Source organism: Microcebus murinus, chromosome 9, assembly GCF_040939455.1.
Source record: "Microcebus murinus isolate Inina chromosome 9, M.murinus_Inina_mat1.0, whole genome shotgun sequence".
Classification (NCBI taxonomy): domain Eukaryota; kingdom Metazoa; phylum Chordata; class Mammalia; order Primates; family Cheirogaleidae; genus Microcebus; species Microcebus murinus.
The window spans coordinates 89183211-89203174 of record NC_134112.1 but is presented as its reverse complement, the minus strand read 5'-3'; the positions used below and the strand labels follow the sequence as shown (position 1 = coordinate 89203174).

The window sequence follows — 19964 nt, the reverse complement described above, 5'->3', positions numbered from 1 at the left end:
GGATTCTTTTTTAGGGAGCTCTGAAGGATTCTTTTTTAGGGAGCTCTGAAGTAAATAAAACGGGACTAGCCTAGAGGCTGCTGCTCCGTGGCAGACTCTTAGGAAGGCACTTGGCCGTGTGTATCCAGGGACAGGTGGCTGCTGCCCTTCCCACCCAGGACCTTTCTGACTCGGTGCCCCCTCTGGAGCTCTCTCTCCCCTCTCTCCTCTTAGCTCTGGACATTTGGGGAAGCATCTATAAGATGTTCATTTGCAGATGATCCCTTTTCCCAAAGACTCCTGTCCTCCTCTCACAATGTTGTAGTTTTGTGTCTTAATCAGATAAGCCAAAGAAGGCGGAGGAGGCTGTGCTGGTGGCCCTGGGGGCTGGGCAGAGTAGACCGGGTCTGCCTTCCGCAACAGCGGGCTACTTGCAATATGGACTTCCTGCTCTCCTCGTTAGGATTTTCCTATTTCTGACTTCTCGTTCTGCCTCTGCCCACGTTTAGCCCTTGAGACCCTCTCTCTCCCCCTCCTTCTCTCCTCTTTCCCCTCCCTCATTCTCCTTTCCTTCCCCCCCGTCTTTCCCTCTACTCTCGTCATTTCCTTCCTTAAATAAGGTGCCTTTTCTGCTTTCCACTCTTCCCCCTTCCCACCCCACTCACTCTGTCTTTCCCTTTAGAGTCCTTGGCGTGGTCTGGCCCCCTTAGAGCCTGTGTGGGCCGTGCTCAGTTGGCTGTTGGTGTGACCCAGCGTCGTGTGGGGCTGTGGATTCATTCCAATGGTCTCAGGAACTAAAGAAGCCCCCACTTTGCCCTTTAAAAAAAATTTAGATCACTGATTCATAGAAAAAATAATCAAATGTTAAACATTTTTTTTTAACAGATGAAGAATGCAGAGTGATTCTGTCTCTTGTTTTAAAAATTAAGATCAGGAAATGGGAAACTGAATGATAATATCAAATGTATTCTAATTATGCATTATGGGAAGTTGTTGGAAGAGGAAAGAAAAAATAATAGAGAAAAGAACAAGCTTACTAAACTGAGAAATGGGCTTACTTAGTAGTATAGACTTTTACATAAAACTTTTTATTTATTTATTTATTATTGTTATTATTATTGTTTTGAGACAGAGTCTCACTTTGTTGCCCAGGCTAGAGAGAGTAAGTGCCCTGGCGTCAGCCTAGCTCACGGCAACCTCAATCTCCTGGGCTCCAGCAATCCTCCTGCCTCAGCCTCCTGAGTAGCTGGGACTACAGGCATGTGCCACCATGCCCGGCTCATTTTTTCTATATATATTAGTTGGCCAATTAATTTCTTTCTATTTATAGTAGAGACGGGGTCTTGCCCTTGCTCAGGCTAGTTTTGAACTCCTGACCTCGAGCAATCTGCCCACCTCGGCCTCCCAGAGTGCTAGGATTACAGGTATGAGCCACCGTGCCTGGCTTACATAAAACTTTTTAAATGTGAAAATCGTTAAACAGAATTAGACTTTGATATGAGAAATATTTCTTACATAAAAATGAATACATGGGAATTTTGAAAATCTTTTCCCCCCTTTATTAGTGGTAAAAACTCTTTTGTTTTGAAAACTTGGGATAGGAGACCTCATTTTTTAGAGAAAGGTCATCTAGTTGTGTTGAGTAACATCTTAAGGCCTTTTAAAATATTACTTCTGGGAGCTTTTAAAGCCTCGTGTTTTGCCGTTGGGGCCATAGCCAGGAGACAGCCTGGTATCTGTCCAGGTGAAAATGGGAACTAGAAGCTCTTTGTCCCCTGGCTGGGTCATAGCTGCTGATTCCTGATCTCACCTGCCAGAGGCAAAGGGGTTGCTGTGCACGGCACCAATTTACCTGCTACCTTCCAGGTCCTCCCTGCTGTTCTTCTGTAGGTAGTCGGTAGCAGTTGCATCCTTAAGCTCTATTCTATCCTGGTTTGGGCCTTATTTTTACAAAAAGACTTTTGGAGCTGCTAACACACTTTGGCACAGAGCTGGTGTCCGGAAGTGTGACACGTTTGTTATTCATAATGACACTCAAATGCATTGGTGGTTGGCTTTAATTTGTAGTGCTGGCCAGAAGAGCCGTGCAGGAGTACATCATCACATCAATCAAAGAAGTGTTGAAGATTCACTTCAACCGTGCGGTGGAGCTCAAGGTGAGTCCCTGTGGCTTGGGAGCCTGACGTCTAACAGGACCAGGGCTGACAGGACGCAGGGGCGGGCTGGAGGCAGGTGATTACGTCCGAGGAATCCTTCTCCTTCCTTTCTTCCCTCCCGTGTCCTGATTCACTCCTACTCATTCTCTGGATCTCCACTCAAATGTCACTGCATCAGAGAAGCCTTTCCTGACCCCGGATGAGGTCAGGTTTAGTCCGTGGGGAGATGTGTTGGCAGAGTTGGAACAAAGGGGTTCTCGGGCCAGAGGTGGCGGGGTCTGGGCCATCACGATTTCGCTTCCCTTGATACCCATTAAAGGACTTGGATTTGAGTTTAAATTAGATTTTAGAGCGAGCACACATGTGTCTTTCTGTACATTTAGTGAGACAGAGGTAGATTCCCAGATCTTTGCCACCGGACCCTGTGCTGGTACGTCTTCTCCCCGATGAGCCCTGAAAGCCATCCCTGTCTAGAGATGTGACATCCGGGGCAGAGGCAGGAGCCACGTGTGGCTGTGGAGCCTGTGAAATGGGCGTGCCTTCTGAATCGCGACACGCTGTGGGTGTGATGTGCACACCAGATTTCAGAAATGCAGTGAAAGAAGGGACATAAAATACCTCATTAATAGTTTTTTGTATTGACTACACATTGAAGTGCTATTTCAGATATATTGGATTAAGTAAAGCATATTTAAAATTAATTGACCTATTCTTATGTTTTTTAATATGGCCACTGGAAATTTTAAAGTTGTGTTAAGTGGCTCCTATTGTATTTATTTTGAACTGTGCTGCTCAGTAGCATAAGCTCCCCTTTCTATGTGGTTTAAATGCAACAAGCACCTTGAATTCTCCCTAACTTATATTCAGTTCATATCATTGGCCGGTCTTTCTCACAGCTCTTGTAATTTTGTGCTGTTTTTGAGAAGGTTGGCAGAGAATAAAATGGATAACTAAAATAAAACTGTGACTATCTGAGAAGCACCACTCCTTCGTTTGAAACTACCAGTTTATTTTTTTACTTTATTTTTTTTTTTCATATTTGTCTGTCTAACACAACTTCTTTTAGGTTTGAGTTGTCTTTTGTATTTTTTATTTTCCTAGGTTTATGAACTATTCACTGACTTCACTTTCCTTGTAACATCTGGTCCTTTCGTTTACACGGCGATATCGGTCATAAATGTGCTTATAAACAGTAAACTAGTGCGTGACCAGTCTCCTTTAATCCTGTCTGTGAAACCTTCTTTCCTGGTGCCAGAGTCCAGATTCCAAGTTCAAACAGGTGAGACAGCTGAACACAGTTGTTTTGTTTGTAAATAGAATTTCATTTTATTTTTAAAATTTTTAAAAAATTGGAAATCATTTACTAAATTTGTAATTTAATTTTTTCAAAACTTTATAATTATGGAGAGTCTCAAGCATACACAAAAGTACACAGAATAGTTTAATGAACCCACATGTACCCATCCTACAGCTTCAACAATTTTCAGCTCCTGGCCAGTCTGATTGAATCTGTACCCCATCCACTTTCCCTCCTCTCATGTTATTTTAAAGTAAATCTCAGGCGTCAAATCATCTCACCAGTAAATATTTCAGCCCATGCTTCTAAAAAATAAAGACTATTAAATATATATATACACATATGTACATACACACATATATATACATCTATCTATAATATCATCACACCCCCTAAAGTTAACAGTAATTCCTTAATATTGCATTTACCTTTTTATTATGGACATTTTCAAATATATGCAGAAGTTAAGAGAATAATATCTTAAGCCCACATATACCCGTAATTTAAAAATTACCAACATTTTACCAATTTTGTTTTGTCTATCCCCCATAAACTTTTTTGAGGACACTAGAGTGTTTTAAAGCAATGCCAGATATCGTGTCATTTCACCCATGAATACTTAAGAATTTATCTGTAATGAATTTATATATATCTGAAATGTTTCAATCAGTTTCAGCTTCTAATGCTCAAATTGTTATGCTAGGTATTTTTCCATTTTAAAATGGTACCAGTTGGCCGGGTGCAGTGGTTCACACCTGTAATCCTAGCACTCTGAGAGGCCGAGATTGGAGGATTGCTTAAGGTCAGGAGTTCGAGACCACCCTGAGCAAGAGTGAGACCCCATCTCAACCAGAAATAGAAAAAATTAGCCAAGTGTGGTGGCGCACACCTGTAGTCCCAGCTACTCTCCATTTCCATGAGATAATATTAGTACATAGAAATGGCATATCCCTCTTTTTTCCTTCATACTTAAGAAATACCTTATTCATGGGACTTTGATTGCTGTCCTTGTTTTCAGTACTTCAGTTTGTGCCTCCAAGTGTGGATACTGGCTTCTGCAACTTCACCCAGCGCATCGAGAAAGGCCTAATGACAGCTCTCTTTGAAGTGAGAAAACACCACCAGGGGACGTATAACCTCACGGTGCAGGTGAGAGTATCACTGAAGGCAGAATGGAGTGCCTTACCCTTTAAAGGGGAAATTATTTCACAGTGTTTCATTTAATATGTGCTTAACTCTGTTCCTTCCAGTGGAGGAAATCAGGTCACGTGGGCCAGTGTTGATCCCTACCTGTGGAGGAGGGTCTATGTAGCATGTACGGGCTAAGCATCTCGGAGGGTTGCAGAGTAGCTGCTCACCAGGGAGCTCAGATATGGTGAGCTGAAGACATGACCATATGCGGGAAATTCAAGAATGTTCCAAAAGGAATGGTATCCACCTAACATCCAGTGGAGGGGATACCATAGACTGGTATTCCAAATTATGGAATACCATGGGATGCTTCACTCTGGACATGGTATAGCTGCAGTCAAAGAACTGGCTTTGTATGTATTGTGGAAACTGCTGTTGTTTTTATATTTCTTTCTTCTCCCCTCCATATTCTTTGTTCTCCCTTTCTGAAATGCATGTTAAATTTTGGCCCTCCTGGGTCCAACTTCCATGTTTCTTATTTTTTCCTCATATTTTCCATCTCTTTTATTCCTTATTTGTACAGAATTACTAAACCATGTTCTCCACCTCATTAATTTAGTCTTCAGTTGTGTCCATTATATTATTCAATCTCTCTATTGAATTTTTTTTTTTTTTTTTGAGACAGAGTGTCACTCTGTTGGCCGAGCTAGAGTGCTGTGGCACCAGCCTAGCTCACAGCAACCTCCAACTCCTGGGCTCAAGCGATCCTTCTGCCTCAGCCTCCCAAGTAGCTGGGACTGCAGGCATGTGCCACCATGCCCGGCTAATTTTTTCTACATATTTTTAGTTGGCCAATTAATTTCTTTCTATTTTTAGTAGAGACGGGGTCTCGCTCTTGCTCAGGCTGGTTTCGAACTTCTGACTTTGAGAGATCCTCCTGCCTCGGCCTCCCAGAGTGCTAGGATTACAGGCGTGAACCACCATGCCCAGCCTATTGAATTTTTTTTAGCAGTCATTTTATTTTCATTGTCCTTTGCTCCTTTTTCACTGTAGCCTGTCCTGTGGGATTGTCTTGAAGGATGAGGCAATATCACCTTGAGACTCTCTGTGGACATTATTTAGAATTTTGAAAAATTTGTCTTCCGTTTCCTAAGTTATCTTGATTTTCCCTGCATTGTTCTGCGTGTCGATGTTGGTCCTTTGCTTTTGCACTGTTAGTTTCTATAAACGTCTGGAGACCATTGGTTGGTTGGTTGTTAGGGATGAGGAACCAGCTTGTTTGTCTGGGCAGCTCGTACAGCTTCCCCTGCAGCTGCGGGGTCTGTTTCTACATCAGCACATCTCCTGATGGGAGAGCTCATCAGAGCGCTGGGTGCTGGGCAGAATGTCCACTCGGGCCTCTAGACATCTCTCTCCGTGCGGTGTGTGGTCAGAGGCAGACGGAGAACATCCTCTGTCCAGTGTCAAGATAAGGAGTCTTTTCTCTGGGGATGGGGCACTTTAGCATGTTTCTGAGGGCAGAGCTGAGAGCTGGCTGTTTTTTTCACCCCTCCACTTTCTTTCCTTGTTTGTCTCTTATGTGCACTGGAGTTATCTCGGTCTCTGCCCAGCTTCTTGCTTAGAGCCTACACCCACCATAGGGCAGGCGGTTCATTCACCTCAGGGAGCAGTTCTTTATGTTATTCTGCGTGAAGATGTAGCTATCGCTGGCACCCAGTGTTAGCCTGGGTGTGGCACTTAGGAAGGAAGGGGAGGTGGCCTCAGCTCTTTGGAACAGGCTGTCAGTTAATTCTACGATGACCACTCTGTAGCCCACTCTGGGTCTCACTCTTGCTGCTCACTCTGCCCTGGCACCCCAGGCCCTCTGCGGGGGAAGGGCTCTCAGCTCTGCTGCAGGCCATGCCTATGTGTTCCCTCAGTTCTGGTTTATATTGATATGATCCGTTCCTTTCTCCATATTCTAGAAATTTGACAGAATCTCGAGTTTTCTTCGTCTCAGTGCGCTTGTGGCTTTATTCCCCTTTGTTTGACTGACTGTTATTTCTCTGGGATTTGGGTAGGAGGGATCAAGGAGGACTATAAATACTCGTGCTCAGTGCATCCCTCAATGTAAGAAACAGGGTTTTTTTTTTTTTTTTGTGACAGAGTCTCGCTTTGTTGCCCAGGCTAAAGTGAGTGCCATGGCGCCAGCCTAGCTCACAGCAACCTCAAACTCCTGGACTCAACAATCCTGCTGCCTCAGCCTCTTGAGTAGCTGGGACACCATGCCTGGCTAATTTTTTCTATATATATTAGTTGGCCAATTAATTTCTTTCTATTTTTAGTAGAGACGGGGGTCTCGCTCTTGCTCAGGCTGGTTTCGAACTCCTGACCTCGAGCAGTCTGCCCACCTCGGCCTCCCAGAGTGCTAGGATTACAGGCGTGAGCCACCGCGCCCGGCCAAGAAACAGGTTTTAAAATTGAGCATTTAAAGTCTTAGGAAAGAAAACTGGGTTAGAAGGCCAATTACTCTTTCCTTTAAAAACTTTACCTCCCTTTAAAAAATCGGTGAGAGAACTCGTGAGAGAGAAATCACAGGCAAGCTCTCAGGTGAAAGTTTTAATTTATTGTAGAAGTTTATTCTGACTTCATTCTTTCAGATCTTGAATATCACCGTCAGTTCCTCAAGGGTGACTCCTCGGCGCGGCCCGGTGAACATTATTTTTGCTGTTAAAAGCGCTCAGGGATTTCTGAACGGCTCGGAAGTGAGCGAGCTGCTGAGGAACTTGAGTGTGGTGGAGTTCAGCTTCTACTTGGGCTACCCGGTGCTGCAGATCGCAGAGCGTGAGTACTGGGCCCCTTTGCCGCGCCCGGGAGGGGCTGTGGGTATTTTTGTTGGTGGGTCTCTTTCTAAAATTTTGTTTAAAGATTTATTTTTGTTAAGTGCTGTTTTGGGTTTACAACAAGTGTGATCGGAAGGTTTGGAGATTTTCCCATATACCCCCTGCTCCCACATATTCATAGCCCCCCATGACCAACCCTCCCCACCCCCCTACAGTGGCATGTTTGTTACAATCTGTGAACCTGCGCTGACACATCACCGTCACCCAGAGTCCGTGTTTACACGAGGCTTCATTCTTGGTGTTGTGCTTTCTGTGGGTTTGGGTAAATGTGTGAGGATGCGTGTTTACCATTGTGGTATCATACAGAATATTTTCACTGTGACCTTTATTTTTCAAAGAAATATTGGACCAAACTCCAGATTATAAACCAGATAATATTGGAATTCCTCAGGTTCAAGCCAGGGGGGTCTCTAGAGCCCTCCTCCCCCACCCACTGCGCCTGGCTTTATTACTCTCTTCTGAGAGTAAAGGGGCACTGGTAGAAAGTGCCCCAATTCTGGAAAAGACAAAACCTTGGGGGTTAAGAGCAGATCTGTGGTTGTCAGGGGTTAAGGGTGAGAGGAGAGTTCGATGACAAAAAATGCAGCAGAAGGCAATTTTGGGGGAGATGATGAAACTGTTCCTTATCTTCCTCGTGGCAGTGATTTACGCAACTTTATGCATTTGTCAAAACTGTATGCCAAAAGAGTAAATTTTACTGTGTAAATTTTAAAATAAAAGTAATAGATGAAGACAAACAAAACCTTTCTTCCCGGCCAAAGTCATTAGATTCATAGTGCAAACTCAAGCAGCAAAGGAGAAGAGGAGAATGTTTACTTCAAAATACAGTAGGTCCCAGCATTGAAGTTAGGTGAAAAATATAGTAAATTCTTTTTCAAAATGCAACAGCCAGATGGCCTAATGACTCTTTATGTATTTCAGTCTATTGTTAATTAAACTGAAAAGAATAACTTTACGCATTACTCTATACAAAAGTAGACAGGGATAAAGTTGTTGTTTACAAATAGCAACTTTCCGTTGTGCGTGATGCATGTATGGCTAAAATACTAGGTATGCCGGATGATGGGTGCACCGGGACCATCCGACGTGTGGCCACTTTGCCCCGAGCCATTGCTGGGACAGCCTAGAGCTGTGAGGAGCGCACTGGGAGTGCGCACTGCTCTGGAACAGTGACATCTAACAGAGAACTCGCGGGTGGCCTCTCTGTGCAGCAGTGGCCTGAGATGTGGCTGGAGCTACCCTTTATGTCTTATTGTCCCTCTCTTTCTCCTCAAGACCCATGTGTTCAGAAACTGCTACTGTCCGTGTCTTCACGCTAATCTGGCATTTTGTTCTTTGGTATGCAGAGCTAAACAGTGTAGGAAAAACAATGTGCTGTGACTTTGTTGTAAGCATGTTTTTTTTTTTAAAGCAGATTTTGCCCTACCCTCTTTCTCTTTTGTAGCCTTCCAGTACCCACAGCTCAACTTATCTCAGCTGTTGAAGTCCTCTTGGGTCAGAACAGGTATGTTTAACTTATGTAATGTTTTGGGAACTGTAAGAATAAGAAGTCTGTCTGGGCATGTTGAGAAGGATACTGCCTTTCCTGTTTGCTAAATTTAGGGCAAAATGTACCTTCAGTGCTTGGCAAAGAATGAATGAGAAAGGGATTCAGATTTGGCTGTGGGAGTGTGTCCCACTGAGTTATGGCACAAAAAGGATTGGCTTTCTTTAAAATCATACATCAAGTCCAGGGCAGAGTCTAACAGGAACTGACACTCTTCTGACCCAGAACAGGATGAGGTTCAGAAGCAATGATCTTTTTTTTTTTTTTCTTCTAAAAGTATTATTTATCTGGTTTAATAAGGACAAGCAAGGTGGCCTGGTGAGCAAATATTAATAGGAAGCTTTTTCTTATCTTGGGGGACTGGGTCAGATATTCAGAGCTATGACATTGCAGATTAAGGTTTTCTAATCTGGTACACAAAAGTCTAACGGAGAGTTCTGTGCTCAATGGGTGCCCAGCATGCAAGCAACACAGTCACTCACCGGGCATGAGAGAGAACATGCAGAGTAGCTCTAGTCACCATTTATGGGATTCCTGGACCTTGCAAGTTCTCCTTGTGTAACATAAAACATCCTATGTAAAGGCCCTACCTCTTTGGATGGCACATCAGTCCCTTTTTCCAGATAATTTTCATAGCAATTAAGTAACTTGCCCGTGGTTGTGTATCAAAGAGAATTGAAACCAGTTCTGGTTGAAAAGCACATGCTCCTCTTCCTCGACCACTCTGATAAGCTGATTGTCTTGCAGATAATTTTGTCTAAAGCAGGTAACTGAAGATAGGTGGGCACCCTTTTCTCAAGCAACTTTGAGTCCAAGTATTAAGACAAGATAAGAACTCATGCTGTTTCCAGTTTTGAGATAAGTGCAGACAAAATGTTTGATCCTGTGTAGGTGCTCTTAGTTGCAAAGCTCCCGCAGTGCTGAGTTCCTGGGACTTCCGGCCAGCAGTCTGGGTAATGCTCAGAGCTTGGAGCCATAGACAGACTCATGAGCTGTACTTCCTGGGCTCTCCCTCTCCCTGTTCACTTTTTCCCCTTTTAATGTCTCCTATCTAGGTATTGACATTTTACAGTAATCCTACATTAATTTCACTTTCTCTCAATCTTTCTCTCTCTCTCTCTCTCTCTCTCTCTCTCTCTCTCTCTCTCTCACTCTCTTACACACACACACACACACACACACACACACACACACACACACACACCCTTTTTCTTTATACCACTGACCTGTTTTGGGTGCTGCGTGTTTCCTTTTAAACACAGTCCTCCTGGGCGTCGTGGAGAAGCAGCTCCAGAACGAGGTGTTTCAGGCGGAGATGGAGCGCAAGCTGGCCCAGCTGCTCAGCGAGGTGTCCACCAGAAGGCGCATGTGGAGGAGGGCCACCATCACCGCGGGGAACAGCGTGGTGCAGGTACTCTAGGGGCCAAAGGAGGAGGGGAAGGGGAGAGGTAGACAGACAGTGTGTACATAGGCCATCTAAAAACCTGCATTTTATGCAAATGGGAAATGCCATGAGAAAATTCTGATTTTGACTGATTGCTATATTAGGTAGCAACTGAATTGGCAGTGTATCAGTTCAACTGGAGTTTAGGCAAATTATTTACCAAACCCTTAGTAAGTAGCTGGCATAGGCCTTGGGCAGCATCTCAGAAGAATTGTGTTACTGGGTTGCCATGCTATCGCATGACCTTATTTTTCAAAGAATAGTTTTTTAATTAACAAAAATGTAGCCTATTTTATGGAATGGTAAGTACTGTTGATAGCATTGTCGAGAGAAATCATTCAGCTGGAAGAGTCCTGAATAGATCAGAAAGAGGGAAACTCTCTACCCACCATTCTAGCATTTCATTTCTCTCTGCCTCCTGCCAACATGGTTGTCTCATCTTACCCCAAAGCTTCTTCACTTTGGTAAACTGGCAGACAGTCTACAAAAGACAGATTTGTTTGAATTGAAAAGTGACCCATTTAAAATGCACATTCTCCCAGAAACTTGGAGGTTGGGGACGTCATTTATTTCCATCCCTGTATGAATTATGTGGATTCTTTTTCTTCACCAACTGCTGACTTGTAGAGTTAGGAAAATGGGATGTTTAGAGCTAGGGCATTTCAGAAAGAAAACGCCAGGGTAGAACTCCTAAGGGCAGGGTGTGAGCTTGCACGCAGGGTGGGGAGGTGAGTAGGGGTAAGAGGCATTAGAGAAAAAGATGCATTACCGGGTGGCGGGGCATGGTGGTTTCGCCTAGAATTATGTCCTCATTGTACAACTCTACCAAGTGTTTTCCTGTCAGCATGGCTCCTTGTCCCCCTCCCCGGAAACGTGGTGCTTAAGTTTCTAAAATAGTCCCTTTGCCAGATGCAGTAAGTTATAGAGAAATTTGAGAACACACAAATAATAAAAATTAAAATATAATATAAAAGCTTTGTCTTATTCAAAAGTTCCTAGCTTCATAGAGCTCAAGGTCTAAGTGGGCTTATGCCATGAAACAGCTATCGGGCACCACAAAACTGTGTAATATGGTGCTAAATTAGATACACGAGCTCCCTTAAGTAAGAATACGGATTTGTGAAAGTTAACCAAGCTGTCCAGGTGCCATCTGACAAATTGCTTACAAGCTACACTCTGCTTCTCTTCCCCCTTTAGAGTGACCACACATGACAGTGTAGACAAGGATTTGTGTATAACAGTACAAGGCTCTGCATCCAAACCTAATTTGTAAGAGTGAAAATGTTGAAACAACCTAGGTGTCCGGCATTTGGGGAATGTGTAAATAAGTTATAGTACATCTGTACATGTTGGAATATTATGCAGCCATTTAAAAATAATTTAATGGTATAGAAAAATGCTGAAGCGAAGAGAGGCTACAAAAGGAGGTATGCAGCATAATCCAAATATTAATACAGAATTCATGGGGGAAAAAAGAATGGAAGGGAATGTGCCAAAATGTTCACAGTGATTGTCTTCAGTTGGTTGAATTTCAGATGATCAGGCGAGTTTCATTTTATCCTTTATACTCTTTTGCACGTGTTTTTCAAAACTTCTCCAGTGGGCTCTATAATTTCTATAGAGACATGTGATTTAAGTCAGAAAGCAATTTTAAAAATGAAATTGAAGATGTTAGCCAAACTGATGACTCCATGACACCAGGGTTATATGGTCGAGATATGAATCTGATTAGCAGTCACCCAGAAAGGATGCTGGAATTAGATTTTACTGACTTCCACACTAGACGTCTTGGTCTGCATGCGGTGCTGTAAATGAGTACCTGAGGCTGGGTGATTTATAAAGAAAAGAGGTTATTTGGCTTGGGGCTCTGCAGGCTGTCCAAGAAGCCTGGTGCTGGGTGATTTATAAAGAAAAGAGGGTTATTTGGCTTAGGGTTCTGCAGGCTGTACAAGAAGCGTGGCGCCAGCATCTGCTTCTGGTGAGGGCCTCGTGCTGCTTCTGCTCATGGCAGAAGGCCAAGGCGAGTCGCGTGTAGCGATCACATGGCGAGAGAGGGAGAGAGAGAGAGAAGGTGTCAGGCTCTTTTTAACAACCAGCTCTCTCAGGAACTAGTAGAGTGGGAACTCACTCATGGCTCTGGGGAGGGACCAAGCCATGCATGAAGGATCTGCCCTGTGACCCAAACAGCTCCCACCAGGCCCCGCCTCCAACACTGGGGATCGGACTTCAACGTAAGCCTTGGAGGAGACAAATGTCCAAACTATAGCACTGGACAAACTTGTAGAAACTTGAATCAAAGTGGGTATCACTGGATATTTGAGATTGTGATTTATATAAGAAGAAAACCGTACTTTTAGAATTGATCGGAACTTTTTCAATGGAATGGGTAGATAGGCACATGGGTAGAGGGACAGGTGGATATAATCTGCTTCCTTTTCAGTAGCCTTTAGACAGTGTTCCATTCTAAAGGCTGGTGAAAAATCAGTCACTGCCGCTAGGGTGTGCGGGAGGGCTCAGGTTGTTGGGGACAGGAAGCGGTCAGGAATTCGGCCTTGAGACGGCAGCCAGAGGGCAAGGCAAACATGTTCTTCTCAGGATGAAGTGTCAAAACAGATTCTCAAGGGATGAGAGTTTGGACCTGTGTTGTTAAGGATCTTTCGGTGTGATATGGAAGAAGGAGTTCACAGTGAAATCTTGAAATTGCTGATTTGTCAGAAGTTTCCCGTGGCGAAGGCAGAGTCCAGCAGCCGTGTGCAGAGCAAGGGTCATGTTACAGATTGTCCACGCCAATGGCAAATGTAGAGACCAACAATTTAAGTGGCACGTGTGACCTAAAGGGCTCGGAGTCATTGTCGATCCTGTTCTCAGGAAATCAGTCCAGTGTTTTTTGCTGAAGTCTAAAGGAGCAGTAAAACTGTTGCATAGGCTGGGTGCATTGGGTCGTGCTTGTATGGGAGGCCGAGGCTGGAGGATTGCTTTGAGACCAGCCTGAGCAACTGAGTGAGACCCCGTCTATACAAAATTATTATTTTTTTTAAATTAGCTGGTCATGGTGGTATATGCCTGTGGTCCCAGTGATGATTGGGCCACTGCACTGCAGCCTGGGTGACAGAGTGGGCCCCTGTCTCTTTAAAAAAAAAATTGTTGTATAGTATTAAGAGAAACAGCAACAAAATGGAAAGCTGTATTTATGCAAAACCGTGATATGTCGAGTGTACTAGATTTTGAAATAGTGATGTCAAAGGACTGCCTTTTAACACCAGAGAGAAGTTTTGGGCTAACTCAAAGTACTGTTTGACCCAGAAGATTACAGATTTATGAGGTCTATTATCCTTAGACTCAGTGGTTCTCAGCTGGGGTGGGTGACTTGGCCCTGCAGGGCACATTTTGGCAGTGTCAGGAGACATTTTGGGCTGTCACGTTGGGCGGTGCTGGCTGGGGCACTTGCTGCTGGCGCCTGGAGAGCAGGGGCCGGGAGGCTGCCAGCCACTCTGCAGTGTTCCCCATGGCCAGGAATCATCTGGGCCAGCACGTCAGTAACGCCGAGGCTGAGAAACGCTGCCCCGGGAGAATAAGGAGGACGCGTTAATAGACTCAAGAGGGATCAGGTAGAACCACTGATAGTTTCAGAGAGCCAGGGATGGAGCTAACCCTGCGGTGAATGTTGGGAGAACAGCGTGGTGGGCATGTGGGATCCTGCTGGTGACAACTCTAGACCTCCTGGACTCGCCAGCCCTGTGTTCCACATATCCTGCTTGTCCCTTTGTCTCAGAGAAGATGTTGAGCAAGACAAAGGACATTTGTTGTTCTGTATGGAGGAACTCTCATTTTAACTGTCCTCCTTCCCATCCGGAGAGAGCATCGTGGTGATGCTGGGGCCCTGAATGGCGTAAGGGGCTCGTTGTGAGCGTTGGAATGAATCCCGAGTGACACAGTCGGGATTAAGGGACCTGGGAGAGGGCATCTGGAAACCTGAGCTTCTAGAATGCTAATGGTTCCTGTTATCTTTCAGGTGGTGAATGTGTCCAGGCTGGAGGGAGATGACAATCCCGTGCAGCTCATCTACTTTGTGGAGGATCAGGATGGAGAGAGACTCAGCGCCGTCAAGTCTTCAGATCTGATCAACAGGATCGATCTCCAGAGAGCGGCCATCATCTTGGGTTACCGGATTCAGGGCGCTATTGCCCAGCGTAAGTCCGTGGTCTGGGCGTTGCTGCTCCAGGACGGTTTGTCCTGACAGTGAGCTCTCAATTTAACTCGCTCTGATGTGTGTATAGCCCTTGTTATGGAGTGGCACTTACATAAAGATGCCAGGTGTTAAAATCCATTCGCCAAGACCTTCTTTATGGTGGATTTCAATCACTTGGAGTTGTCGCCTGCGCTGTTTTTCCCGTCTCGCATTTTGTGTTTGTGGTGTTGCAGCGATTTATAGTGCCTTACATCAACGTTAACATCTATCCCCACGCCTGTGCTGTTTCTCTCTGTGGAAATTTTGTCCTAGGTAAAATAATGTGTTTGCTCTGTATTTCTTCCAAAACCTTCTATGTCATATGTTGAACGTTGGTGGGGACAGTGAGTCACGCAGGAAGCTGGGAGGTGCGCTCTGGATTTATTGGCTTCCTTCAGGGCCTTTTAGCACAAAGAGGTCCTTGATCCTTACCCTTTTCAATCCTCTTTACCCCCACCCAGTCCTCACACCAATCCACAATTCAGAAAGAGATATTTTGGTGTTTCTTTATTATTGTTGGAAGGTCTTGGCTCCTGCCTGCCCGGCAGTGCCTGCTCCCGGTACCTACTCTTCCAGCTCAGATTTTGGTTATTTAAAATCAAGAAAAAGGAGAGGCATGGAAGAGTGTATTTCTCTAAATATACCTTTATGAGTAAGACTGCTATTTTAATGTGGACGTTTTTCCTTTATGATCCAGAGAGTTGTCCTTGTAAGAACACATTGAAACTTGCTCCCAATAAGAAATACATGCTTAGAAGGAATTCAGCATCAGAGAATACTGAAAAACCCTTTACAGAGAACATGTAGGAGACAAAAGCAGTGTTTAAAGAATGACAGCTTTGAAATTATCCTCAGTAGTGGAAGGTTCTTCATGAAATTGATCCTTGTCTCTGGAGGCTAACCAGGGTGAGGCTGATAGACACACTTTTTGTCTGTTTTATGGAAGGTGATAGGAGAGTTTAAGCAAATAACCATCAGCAGTTTGTGTTATGTATTTGAGATGTGACTGCGTATTAGTGTGTTCTCTTCCAAAGCAGTGAGAAAAAAAGTTAGCAAGAGCACTTCCTTACATTTCCTCATTTGTGACATTTCTGATTGCTGGAGAGGTGGTCTGCTCTAGCCACACACTTGATGGTTTAAAAAAGGTTAATTGCAACCAAATATGGGCACCTTTCAAACCTATTTCCATCTGGTCTTGCACCTCTCTTTCCCCAGTTTTGTACTAGAAAACCACATGGGAACAATCGTAGAATTCTGGGGTTAGCAGTAGGAGGAACCTCCTCCAGAACCAGGACCAGCCCAAGAGCAGCCCTGAGGACCCGGGTGTCAGGGCCTGGTTTGATCGATCTTTGCCTCTCCAGGGTTTTACTGGGTTAGAACTAAGAAGTGTCCAGTTGTCTCAGATCTTTGGTTTGATTCTGTCACTACTTCTATATTGTCAATTGTTTCTATGCAAAATGAGCTACATATATAAAATATATTCAGGCCAAATTAAAAAATACAAATTTTTAGCACTTTGCCACTTTTTGCCATGTCCCATGCAGTCTTTGCTCTAATTTGTGCTTTTGCTTTAGAATGCATGCTTTCTCCCTTGTCACTCTCGGGGGTCTAAACCCAAATTTAAACCAGCACCAAGTATCTGTTTTGTTGTTCTGTCTTCGAGCAGATGGGTTCTGATCCCATAGCAGGTATTCACCATCACAACATACGAAGGGAGCGAAAGGCATTTTAGTCCCTGCACGTGACAACTAAGGTGTATTTGAAAAGCCAAGGCTTTGGCGTCGTGACCAGATTAATGAGCAAAAGCAGTGTAGTGTGTATCAAGATGATCCATTTATGTAATAAGAGGCATTTTAAAAGAGTAATAAGGTGCCATTTGCAAAACAAAGACAATAAGAACAAAAGGCTGACTTAGACAAGGAAGAAATTGGCGTTGTCATGGGGAAGTTTTTATGAAGTGGCCTGAATGGCTGAGTTAGAGGGGGGGTGGCGCTGGGGTGACTGGAGCCTGAGTGGGAGAAGCCCGTGAGCCTTTAGGGGAGGGAGTGGGGAGAGATGAGCACAGACAGAGGACGAGGGAGGGTGGGGGGAGGAGAAGCCAGTGGAGGACGCTGGGAAGGAGCTGAAGCTTGATGCTCTAAGGCCATGAGAGGCGAGGGGCCCACAGGGTGGAAAGGGCATGGCAGTGGGGGGAGGGGAAGGGATTCAAAATGAGTAAGATTTGCTTTCATGTCATTTAAAATTTGACAACCAGTCTCTTAAATCAGTTTCGATGCAGGGCCACGTGTCAGAGGTTCAGGAAGGGGACCCAGATCAGGAGATGGAGGCAGTGGCCTACAGGCCACTTATTAGGACTGCAGGGTCCAAATTAATACCGTCAAGCTCCATGTAGAAAAACTTAAGGTTCATCATTTTTTTTATTGTGGCAAAATATTTATCACATGAAATTTTACCATTTTAACCACTTTTAAGTGTACCGTTCAGTGGCATTAAGTACATTCACGATGTTGCGTCCACTATTGCTGTCCATTAAATAGTAACGCTCATTCCCCTCACCCATCCCCTTGGCAACCACTGTTCTTTCTTTGAGGGTTTCCCTAGATACTTCATATAGGTGGAATCACACATTCGTCCTTTTGTGCCTGGTTTATTTCACTTAGCGTAACGTTTTCAAGGTCCGTCCATGTGGTAGTGTGTATAGAATTTCCTTCCTTTTAAAGCTGAATGACATTCTGTTGTAAGGATGTACCACAGTTTGTTTATTCATCTGTTGATGGAACATTTGGGTTGTTTTCATCTTTAGTGGCTATTCATGCAGTGAACGTTGGCATCTTTATCATTCTTTTAGGTGCTAGAGTGGAAATAACCAATTGCATTTGTGCTCTTGTTACATCTCCTCACTGTTTTGCTTTGTATGTAGCACTAGTATTATCTAAAATTGTTTAGTGGTTCATTTACTTCATAATTTTCCCTTTCCCCCACTAGAACCTAGGCTCCTTGAGGGACTCTGCTTGTTCATTGTTGGGTCCCAACTTTAGGACTGTGTCTGGCACACTTAAACACTTGCGAGCCAGAGAAACTGAATAGTGAGGGAAGGGCGGAAGAGCAGAGGGTTTCTCCCACAAACCTGGTTCAGACTCGTGTACTCTCATGCAGTTGGGAAGGGTTCTTGTTGACGTCATGCAATGGTTGGGACTATGCTCCGGAGGAGTAGCTGCTTTTCCCTTCACTTTTCAAGAGAGCCTCTTTTGCACAAAGTTGTACAGAACCATTTTTGGTATGGAAACATCCTGCAGTGGGAATATAGGGCTGGTGTAGGACGATGTGCTGGAAGTGAGGAGACCTGGAATTAACCTGGCTTTGCCATTACATTAGCCACCTGTCTTAAGATACATCACATCTGTCATTGTGACCCCTGTTGTATCCTAGATGTAACATTGTATGTTGTGTTTGTTTGCTTGGTCATGTTTCCTGTATCAGAAGATTATACCTGTAACCAACCGGTTGGCTGGAGCTGAAATATCAGGGCTTTCCAAGTTTTTCATAGGAGAAGACAAATGCAGCTCAGTAAATGAGTTGAGAAGGAATTACTGAAAGACCTTTCTTCCTTGCCCGCAGCTGTGGACAGGGTGAGGAGGCCGTCTCCCGAGTCCCAGAGCAACAACCTGTGGGTCATTGTCGGTGTGGTCATCCCGGTGCTGGTGGTGACAGTGATCGTCATCATCCTCTACTGGAAACTCTGCCGCACGGACAAGCTGGACTTCCAGCCTGACACTGTGGCCAACATCCAGCAGCGTCAGAAGGTAAGGGGCAACTCCCGCAGTGTTCCCCTGGCCAGTCTTGCGGGGCAGGGATGGAATGGGTTTGGGCTGTTAAGGAAATCCTCTGGCTTTAATGGTGGTGTCCCTTTGCCTTCATATCTGCCTTCTGAAACCCCACTTCTTCTGTAGTAGTAAATATAGTCCAAGAACATGAAGCTGTGTAGAAGCTTAGATGTGATATGAGTTCCAGGGTTCTCCTGTGATTTTATTTTGGGTCAGTTGGAAGATCACATCCATTCTGTGTATGAAATCTGATCTGTTTTACCCCTGGATATTTTCAGAGAACAAGAGCCAAGGGAGGTTTCCTCAGATCTGTGGATCTGCCTCTTTCTTACGCAACTCCATTAGACAGCTCCTTTATTTCTGTCCACCACACTGAACGCCTACTTATCCACCCTGATGAAGGCAACTTCATCATTAAAAACTGGCAACACCTGCCTTAAGCATTGTAACTTCAAGTAAATTAATGGATGTTTATTTGCCAATCTTTTGATGTATCCTGAGTCATCTTTTGTTTTGAGTGTTGGTCTACTGAGCGGAATTGCATATGGTCTTTCTTGTGATAAACAACACCCAAAACGTACCGGCTGCAGTTTCCAGTTTGGGTTTCTTTAGGAAAGAGCAAAACCATCTGAGTGCAAAATCCTCTAGATCTTTTCAGTACCTCCCCTCCGCCGACTCTGCAGACTTTTTGAGTTAATTCGCCTACACCTAATTTAACAGCAGATTTTTTTTTAGCAGCCCATCTTTCATCTGTCTTTCCAAAGCATTCAACTTAGTTTTTATAGAAACAGCCATTCTCTTTTCACACGTGTGATTCAGCAGTTTCCATAATATTTTTTGACTGTTACATCAGGTTTCAGAGCACGGAAACTGACTTTTGGTCAGCATCTAGCTCACCTGGTGTGAGCAAAAACGTGTCAGAGGACCAGAGGGAACTCGCTGGCTGCAGACAGCACAGGGTAGATGTCAGTGTGTTTACCAAAGGAGTGGAAAGTGGTCTTCAGTCTAGTGTATTTATTAACATGTACCCTCTGTGGCTCTTACAAATTTAGAGGACCGGCTCTGCTCTAAAAGTTTGATAAGAACAAGCAAGCAAAGGCAAAAGAACAAGGAGTAAAGGATTGCCCTGTTAACCTTTTAATTTTATTCTCATTGTCTTGGTATCAAAAATATTGCATATTATAAACCTAGACCTGTTGAATGAAAAAAATAGGTAACATTTAAAAATTTATTTTACTTTTGTAAAAGTAAATGAAGAGTATTTTTTCTTATGAATTAACCAAGAAATGTAAAATCTTGATTAAGTTGCAGGCATATAGCTATCAACTATATTAGAGGCATTTTATACATGAATATTATATTTGTTACCTGTCTTTATTAATTATTTACATGGTCTGCTAAGGTTGTTTTGTAGTTGCTATACTAGTGAATGGCATGGAAAAACTTGGAGAAAAGCACTTGATATATACTAAATGAT

The 19964-nt window shown here is 44.0% G+C and overlaps 1 protein-coding gene across 1 annotated transcript in view; it reads left to right on the top strand.

Annotated features, from left to right (window-relative positions):
• KIAA1549 (KIAA1549 ortholog) overlaps positions 1-19964 on the top strand; it is a 119976-nt gene that overhangs the window by 55600 nt on the left and 44412 nt on the right. The window contains exons 5-12 of the mRNA XM_076006226.1: positions 2047-2135; positions 3237-3414; positions 4451-4581; positions 7203-7386; positions 8890-8949; positions 10254-10402; positions 14448-14625; positions 18282-18466. Of these exons, the coding sequence (XP_075862341.1) occupies positions 2047-2135; positions 3237-3414; positions 4451-4581; positions 7203-7386; positions 8890-8949; positions 10254-10402; positions 14448-14625; positions 18282-18466 (1154 nt within the window). The remainder of the gene's footprint in view (positions 1-2046; positions 2136-3236; positions 3415-4450; positions 4582-7202; positions 7387-8889; positions 8950-10253; positions 10403-14447; positions 14626-18281; positions 18467-19964) is intronic.